The sequence below is a fragment of the Pygoscelis adeliae genome, unplaced genomic scaffold (genome assembly GCF_000699105.1).
Source record: "Pygoscelis adeliae isolate BGI_AS28 unplaced genomic scaffold, ASM69910v1 Scaffold32, whole genome shotgun sequence".
Lineage (NCBI taxonomy): Eukaryota > Metazoa > Chordata > Aves > Sphenisciformes > Spheniscidae > Pygoscelis > Pygoscelis adeliae.
The window spans coordinates 3,133,796-3,142,767 of NW_008824368.1; the positions used below are offsets into that span (position 1 = coordinate 3,133,796).

General features: G+C 40.3%; 1 protein-coding gene across 1 annotated transcript in view; it reads right to left on the minus strand.

Annotated features, from left to right (window-relative positions):
- CDADC1 (cytidine and dCMP deaminase domain containing 1) overlaps window positions 1–8,972 on the minus strand; it is a 15,138-nt gene that overhangs the window by 3,697 nt on the left and 2,469 nt on the right. Inside the window, exons 2-7 of the mRNA XM_009319955.1 lie at window positions 7,504–7,681; window positions 5,693–6,271; window positions 3,558–3,607; window positions 2,308–2,477; window positions 1,607–1,796; window positions 882–942 (exon numbers count right to left, since the gene is read on the minus strand). Coding sequence (XP_009318230.1) covers window positions 882–942; window positions 1,607–1,796; window positions 2,308–2,477; window positions 3,558–3,607; window positions 5,693–6,271; window positions 7,504–7,681 — 1,228 coding nt within the window. The remainder of the gene's footprint in view (window positions 1–881; window positions 943–1,606; window positions 1,797–2,307; window positions 2,478–3,557; window positions 3,608–5,692; window positions 6,272–7,503; window positions 7,682–8,972) is intronic.

The following is an 8,972-nucleotide window of genomic DNA, read 5'->3' on the forward strand; positions in this document are numbered from 1 at the left end:
AATAGCTAACAAAGAGACTTCTCCACCAATCTAGCTCACTACATGTTAGGAATTAGCTTGTAGTATGTAGCTATTCATGTGCTACAAAAACCACCTTCAGTCTTTTTTATGCTCCTAGCATGGTGCTCAATGCTGTGAGTAACTGCCAACTCCCTATCTTTACGCTTCGTATCTTCACGCTTGAGGCACGAAGCTTTTTCCACATTATTTTCCCCTCTGGATGAGAAACATTTTAAGGACTGGTAGCTGACAGTAGATGCCAATGGTGGGTCTCTTTTGTAGCACAAAAAGGCTTCAACATAAGACTCATCTAAACTCTGTTTTCAGAAGATGACAGCTCCCTTGCCACAGGGGTGCAGGTCAACAAGGATTTTGTGGCCTTTGTATTATATATGCGTATATATATATATACAAAAATAAATGTTGATTGAAAAGCATTGGCATAGATTCTACTTCATAAAAGAAGCACTGAAATGTCCTGCAGAACATATTTAAATGACTTGGAGGAGTCCAATTGCTCTTGAAAAAGAATGGCACTCTTTATAGAACACAATATAAAAAGTCTTTATAGAGCAAAATTTAAAACATGATAAAGTAGTCTGAAATGACTATGTGCAAAACAGCACACTGTCGACCTTGGTAATAGCATTACTAGGTTTTGTAACGTGTGCGCCAATGCCAAGCATTTGTTTAAAACAAGCTTGTTTTCAACCATTAGTTCATCTATCCAAAAAGCTCAGAGAAGTTTTCATAGCAAACTTTAACTAATCGAAATCAAGATTAATTAAGACTAATCAATCCCAGAGGGATTCAGGTTTGTTTAAAACTTGATCTCACTTATTGACCCCAGTCATGAAATGAATTAATGAAAAAATACTTACTTTCCCTGGCTGTGGGGTCATGGAATTCAAGGGCATTAGTATGCAATGGATTTAGTTGCCACTGGTAAAAGAAGAAGAAAAAGTTTACTTATTCCAGAAAACAGAAGAAAGAGCAAAGGGAGAAAGAAAAAGTACCCTACAGTCCTTCACTGTAAGGCATGACTAGGGGTGAGGCGGGAAATGAAGGGCTCCCCCCACAACACACACTTGCTTTGAGGATAAAAAGCTAGTAAGGGATATGTGGCCATTTACTCCCTTGAGAAGGGGAAACGAGCCTGCTCAAACCGACAGTGCGGCAGTTTGTCATGGTGAGCACCCTGAGTGCAGGTGCACTTGGCCACCTTCAAAACCCACTGCAGCTCTTTCAGGAGCTGCTGGAAGGGCCTACAAAATCACACAGTGATCTCCCACATCAGCTGCCATGCTGTGACAGGAAGGCTTGGAGAGAACTTCAGGGTGTGAAGAGACCGCTTCAAACAACAGCAACAAGTTAGAGGGAAATCTGCAAGGCAGTTAAAGAAGACAGACACACTTGGCCCCACCGTCTGGCATATGGTACTTCTTCCCAGTGTCATGACAGACCAACCTCTCAATTCCACTCACTTGACTAAACAGCGCAAGAAAACACTCCTCTATGCTGGCTGCAGATGACTGCTCACTGCCTACTCCACCCTCCCCCTAATGCTGCCCAGAGTTTTTAGAATATAGTACATTTGGGCACTTACTGTAAATTTGCTTACACCCTCAAGTTCACCAAACTTCATATAGGATATGTCTGCTTTCTTTTTTCCAGCATCAACATCTCCTGCATAGATCTGCTTGATACCAGCCCCTTTGATTAAAGGGACACATTCATCACATGGACATTTCGTCACAAATATCATGCTTCTCTCATCTGGCTTTATTTCTCGACACCTACAAGCAGTCAGAAAACAGAATTTCAGAGTTTGTATCTTGATAGTATTAAATGGTGACAAACTTGATACCTCACAAGAGCAAGCAAAGAAGTGTTGTGTTATCTACTCTCAGAAGCAACTTATTCCTAATCAAGTGCACAAGTACACAACGATATCTGGTTTGGTTTTACTATCTGTGACACCTCTCCACACATATCGTTGTCGGAAGCCTCAACAATTGCCACGCTTCCGTATTTCACATTAGAGCATGGTCCTAGCAGGAAGCAGAGGCAGTGGCTTGTATCTGAAGGATAGCTGCCATGCATTGGAGTGAATATCCTTTAAAAACCAAGTTCACTTAAGAAGAACCCCAGGAGCTGACTGTGTCCATGCACATATAAGTTCTGCATCATAGGCATAAACGAGACCGTGACTGCAAACCACACTTCATCCCAGTGACATCATGCATTTGTCGTGGAATTGTTTCCGAACCATCTCATTCTTTTCTGTGGTAAAAATAAACCCATTACCTGAATGTCAAGGCGTTTTGCTCTGCATGTATAATGTATCTGAACTTTCTGATTTCCCGATCTTTTTGTTTATCATCCATGTGTGGAAAATCAGCATATTCAGATCCAACAGGAAAGGCATTGTAACCACAGCCTACAAAATACATTGCTCCTGTTCCATCACAGCTTCTCTGCAACAGTAAGCAAAGCATCAAATTTGGAGACATTTAAACTGAGTACTAAGTCAAAGTGTTGTGCAATGTATACTTTCACATTATCAGTTCATGCCAAGTTACTGCAGTTAAAAGAGAACACAGCTCTTGCTAACTGCTCTATGCCTGTACGGAAGCTCCATAGGAGCCGCATAGGCAAACTGTAACACCACAGGCAACACACTGCACCAGGCTTTAGAGGCTTTCCTTTTAGCAAGTAATACTGATAGCAGGAACAAGAAGTCTGAAGGATTTAGTCCTCAAGCCTTTCTGCAATGTACAAAATTAAAGACAGCTGGAGTTAGTCCCTGATGTGCCAGAGACTGTGTTTCACCTGCCTCTCAACAGACCCAGTGACCAATGGGCTGATCAAGTAGCAATTGGCGATTAAAATCAGAACAAGAAACAAAACAGCAACAAACAGCTGATGACTGAAGCGCTAAAAACAAATGAAGACTATGTTGCAGCTGCATGAAAAATGAGGCTTGCTGGGATTGGTAACATACATCATCAGAGACATAAAGAAATAAAAACTTTATGTTTGGATGGGAAAAAGCACAGTAACAATATTTGTAGAAAAATATCACTTTGATCCAAAAAGGAATGTGCTAAAGCCAGTACAGCATTTCAACTGCAACAAAAATCCTCAAGAGATTGTCAGGCTATGATTGCACTGAGACCTCTCCAAAAAAGAGCTGCAGAAAGGGAGCATGCAGGGTAGGGCACATGCCGCCCGATCAGCAGCTGTGGCTAAACTTTGCAGCCAGGACACCTGGAATAACTGACAATGACTAGGGAAGCAAGCACACTGAAAAGCGAGGCGGAGACACTGTCTGTGGTAGTTACTAAACTCATTTATACTTCCCCTTCATCTTGACAGCATAACAACGAACCAGTCATTAACTTATTAGTAAAGAATAAGAAGTGCAAGCTTTCTATAACACTGTGGGTGTGCATGAAAAATGCGCATGTATAAACTTAACACAAAATAACAAGCCCAAAGCAGATACAAGTGTATGAATTGAGAGTGCAAGAAAAAGTAACTTTTTCAATACTTACTGATTTTTCTTCTGCCCAAATAATAGCTCCAACTCCCGTTTTATGATCCTCTAAAATACATAACATTTTAGCAGTAAATAGCAAATAAAGCACTTCTGAGTTACCTATACATTAACATATGACATCCTAGAGTAAGGAATAACATTCATTGCTGCTTCGTGGACATGAGAAAAGAAATCCAGAAAGATTAAGAGATTTGAAGTCACATGAGTCTACTGCAAAAGCTGGGTGTGCTTTAACTGCAAGGCCAGCCATTCTATAAAACTTTGCTACATACATTTGTTCACAAATACTAAGAAGCAACCAATACATATATCAGATAAGAAAATGTGTGCCAAGAATATATGTGGACAGGTTCGCTGATGTGAGATGGCAAACTGATAGAACCTTCTCATTGTTTACTACTTAATTTAATTACTGAATTTCTGTCATTCCTTAAGTTTATGGTTCTGTGGTCTGAATTCCTATCAAAATTAGTTGTATTCTATACCTAATTCAGAGACAAAATGTTACAATCGGATTTTGGGGGGTGTTTCCTATCACCACCACAGGAAAACTGGAACAGAACTTTCATTATGTGACTTGGAAGATTTTTATGGAACTTGGAAATCTTCCCCAGTAGCTACTGATGAGAGTCTTGACCAGTTAAAACAGAGCATATCAAGGAGAAAAAAATGTTTCAGGCTTCCAGTGATTAATATTGTAGAAGACACTGTTTCAATTAACCATTTCCATCATCCTTAGTATCACTACCATACACAATCAGTCAAAGAGGGTCTTTCTTGCCAAAGGTATGTTTTATGAGGGCTGACTTTATTTATATTCTGCGTATTTATTAGTCACTGATGTATATTAAGCCAGCATAGAAAACATCCTATCATCTTGCTCCCCTCATATCTATCTATTTAATAATGTAAAGCATTTAAATATGTGTGTGTGTGCTGTTACTTATTTTAATGTCATTACAGGACTAAAGCGGAATAAGAGTTTGCTCAAAAAACAGACCTGAGTCCAGGCTGAACAGCACAGATAAAACTGAATTTTGCTCCCGCAAGTATGAGTACTCAAGCTCGGTCATTCTGTCTTGCTCTGTACAACAGCAGTTGTACAAAAAACTCACAACTGGTTCCATGAAACTTCTGAAGTACTTCTAAAAATGCAATCTCCTCTGCAACTTTCGGTAATCAAATTTGCGGAGGATACCCAAAAAAACCTCCACCCAACCAAAAAAGGGAAAGGTTCTAAAATATGAAGATTCACCTTTACAAATAACAAAGTCTGAATAAGTCGAAAGGCACATTCAGCACCTGACTTGATAGGTTGGTTTTGTGTGTGTGTATTGGGGGGTTAGTTTTGTTTTAAGCTTTAAATATGTACTATTTATTTGTTTACAAGGGTTTTAAAAAAGCAACTATCCTATCTACGATGAAAAAACATCACTAAGGAGTACCACCAAGTTTTAAGTCTTCATATTCTGTTCTCTGGAAGAACTTACCAGTTTACTGCATTGCTACCCAGACAGAATGAAGTAGCTAACAGAAGTCATCTGTATCAAAAGATAGTCAATCAAAAGATACTACCCTTCCACCCTGAAAGCCTGTACATCAAAACCCCAGCATCTTTGCAGAGAAAACCCCCATCAGATACATAATCACTTTCACTAATAAGATTGGAACTAGGAAACTTAATATAACTGTACTTAATGCCCTACTGGAAGGATATTCTTTCACTGCTCTTTTCTGAAGAAGTGTACATAATATGCTTAAAATATTGGCACTTATTTGATAACAGAAACATCTTGTGAAACTCTGTAAAAAAGAGCCTCAGAGCAGCTTGAAGAATTTAGCTGTCATTGTAGTCTATTTTCAGATAGGTGTTGGACATGTTGTCAGGGCAGGCTTTGCTAGCACTGTATGTGAAATACCTGCCCTGATTTTCTCTTGGAAAGCTCAGTGCTTTCACACACAATGCTATGAACCCCCGTGGAGTTTTTACTACTACTGCTGCTCCTGTTTCAACAGATGTAGGAACAGAATTCAGCAGCTTGCTCAAAGAAGTATTTGGAAGTAAAACTGAAATCAGGAACTCGCTCTACTCATGAGACCCATTCTTCCTTCGCTACTGTAACAACTCACCTGTCCGGTATGCAAGTAGTCTGGCTTGTATCATACAGTGCCTTGCAATTTCTTGGGGCAAACCCTGATGGTCTGTTTCATTTGTTCGCCATGATTCACTGTTGTAAAACCCAAAGCATCCAAAGACAGGGACACTGGCAGCCACTGTCGCCAAGACCAAGACCAGATCTTTCATATTTTGCCTCAGGTTGCTGAAGTACGGATTTTCACAGAGGTTCTCCAGTCCTATTGTCATCAATATTTGCTTGTGCGTTTCCTCATTTGAAATTAGGAATAAACTTTCATACTCTTTTATTCTCTCTTGTCTACATGCAGTATAAAAGTCAGTATTCGAGTTAGGCTGAGATTTTGCTATTTTTTGAATAAAATCAAACTTGGTGGAAGTTTCTTCAACAAATTGCACCATATAGCACACCAAGGGCTGAAGCAACACACATACACGAGCACGACTGTTTGACTTCAGTCTTTCTACTGCTTTGGCATCTAGCTTTGCATCATCAGTAGTCATGGGATTGGACGCCTCAGTCTGCAAGCTGATTTCAGGATCTGCAGGCCAGTAAGAAATCCTGTTCACCCCAGCTGGAAGAGAAGATAATGCAGCAAAAGGAACCATGCAAGCACAGTGGAACATAAACCTCATTTTCAACACATTATTGCCTAACCCTGTTTTTACTCCTTTAAGGCCATGAATGCTGTTTCAGTGGCATCTGGACAACAAAAATGCTAGCATATACAAGTATCAAGAGCTTATCAGACTTGATAATCAGACTATAGACAAAAATTGGAATTTCCTAAGTTCTAAGATCTTTGTGGCAGCCTAATTTTGCATCTTACCTACAACAGATACATTAATACCACACAAAAAAGTTAGCACTAACAGAAGTTGCTGCCAAGATTAAAAACAAATACTTGCAGAAGGGCTGTACCAGCAGATCCCATTTCAGGAAGTGAATAATCTGACTTGTCTTCATCTCACTTGCGGAAAGAAAACCCTAAAGTACTCCATGTGATTTCTGCATAAAAAACACCCTTCCTCTGGTGCCACTGACAAGCGATGGGAGGGCAAGGAAAAATGTAGCAATCTAGGCCTAGTCATCAGTGCTCTGGCAAAGTGCAACAGATGTATGAGAATCTCAGCAGTGCATCCCAACCAAGAGACAAGAACCACCCATAATAATAGTTGCACAGAGAAACAGGGTCTCAGTAGCAAACCCTAGTTTCTTGATCATCAGCTCCAGGAAATGCACATTTAATACTGTTTTCAGCCTTGTGGAAAATAGCAGTGCAGGCTATACAAGTTAGGGATTGGCATTCACAACTGGGACAGTCCAAAGAGAAAACAGGCTTTCTGACACCACCAAGCACAATCTTCATCTCACTTGCGGAAAGAAAACCCTAAAGTACTCCATGTGATTTCTGCATAAAAAACACCCTTCCTCTGGTGCCACTGACAAGCGATGGGAGGGCAAGGAAAAATGTAGCAATCTAGGCCTAGTCATCAGTGCTCTGGCAAAGTGCAACAGATGTATGAGAATCTCAGCAGTGCATCCCAACCAAGAGACAAGAACCACCCATAATAATAGTTGCACAGAGAAACAGGGTCTCAGTAGCAAACCCTAGTTTCTTGATCATCAGCTCCAGGAAATTGATATTCAATACTGTTTTCAGCCTTGTGGAAAATAGCAGTGCAGGCTATACAAGTTAGGGATTGGCATTCACAACTGGGACAGTCCAAAGAGAAAACAGGCTTTCTGACACCACCAAGCACAAGCATAACATTTACTCCTACTCTACTACAAGTCATTGCTTACCATTTACAATCATTTTTAAACAAGTCGAACATGGTTTTCTGGAAAAATAAAGATCACAGTTTTTAAGTCTTGATCCGTGTTTAATGAGTGCAATCTGGCCAGCATGCAAGTCTGTACTGGAACAATGAAGACCGATAATCTTCATGTTTTTCACCACAACTAGACCACTCTTCTTTACCTAAAGAAAAATGCATTACTGATATTATTATTTTACTTTTTTTCAACATCAAGTCCATAGAGATGTTACAGCTCTTCCTTGGGTAGCAGTAATCAGCCAGGATCAGAGCATATGGCTCTTCAGTACAAATTGTGATATGAATCATTAAACAATCTCTGTTACGCTTCCCCTAAACAGTATTTTTTCTTCTGGTGGTTTCTACATGTGCCTGTTAGTATCAGAGTGCTGTGCCCCTGTCAAACTTCAAACAGGGACTTGTCGCAAATTCCTGATTTTTCTGGTCATTGCTTTGGCCATAACAAAACCCTGATGAAGCATAGAAAAATCTGTCAATTACAGCTGAAAACCCATCTGAATCATCCAGCATCTGGAAACGCTCAGGAATTTAATTTCTGTCTCAAGCTTGACCATCCTGGGAGCCAATAGCTTCTCTAGCTTTATTTCTGTCTCTTCATTTATAGAAATAAATCCTGGTTCTAAAGACTCTTCCACGGAAAAAGTCTGCATACCACAGACAAGAGCTCTTACATCTGGATTCCCATGTATTGTGAGGAAACTGGATACAGGCTAGTTTGATGAAGCTGGAGAAACAGATCTCATTATGCAATCCAGCTGCTACCAGAACACTGTTGCCTTAGATCTGTAAATTATTCAATTTCTTTGCGGTTACAGATATGAGGCTGTACTAAAGCCCGACATATAACCCAAGTGCCATTTGTAACTGAATTACTAAATCTGAAGCTGCTTTTGAAGTCTGTATGGTGCTGCTCATCTATCCCTCTTTCAGCTCTAGTCTGGGACGTACCAAGCTCTGAAAATTAGGCCTAATTGTCACTCAAATTATTTTCCTATCTTTTCTTGTCCTGGCTGATACATGTGCTATGGATCTTAGCACATGGGTATGCTCCGCACAAAGCAGCAATCATTTTAAAGAGCACAATAAGAATTCTGAACACAAAAGGAAACACCCTGTTCCAGGACACTCTGAAAATGCCACTCTACTTTGAAGTGTAACTGGCAGCTATTTAGAAGACCCACTCTCAAGGACGGTTTCTTTTCATTGTCACTAAGGTAGTTATCTGCAAGTTCTTGATCAGCAAACGTTTCAGGTAGTTCTGTGCACCTCCACTACATTTTCTTCAAGAAGGAAGTCTTAAAGGCGCAGGAGCAGGCTGCCCCCATATGCCATAAGAAGAACGGGCAGGGAAGACAACCAGCCTGGCTGAACAGGGAGCTCTTGCTGGGACTCAGGAAAAAAAGGAGAGTTTACCACTTGTGGAAGAAGGGGCAG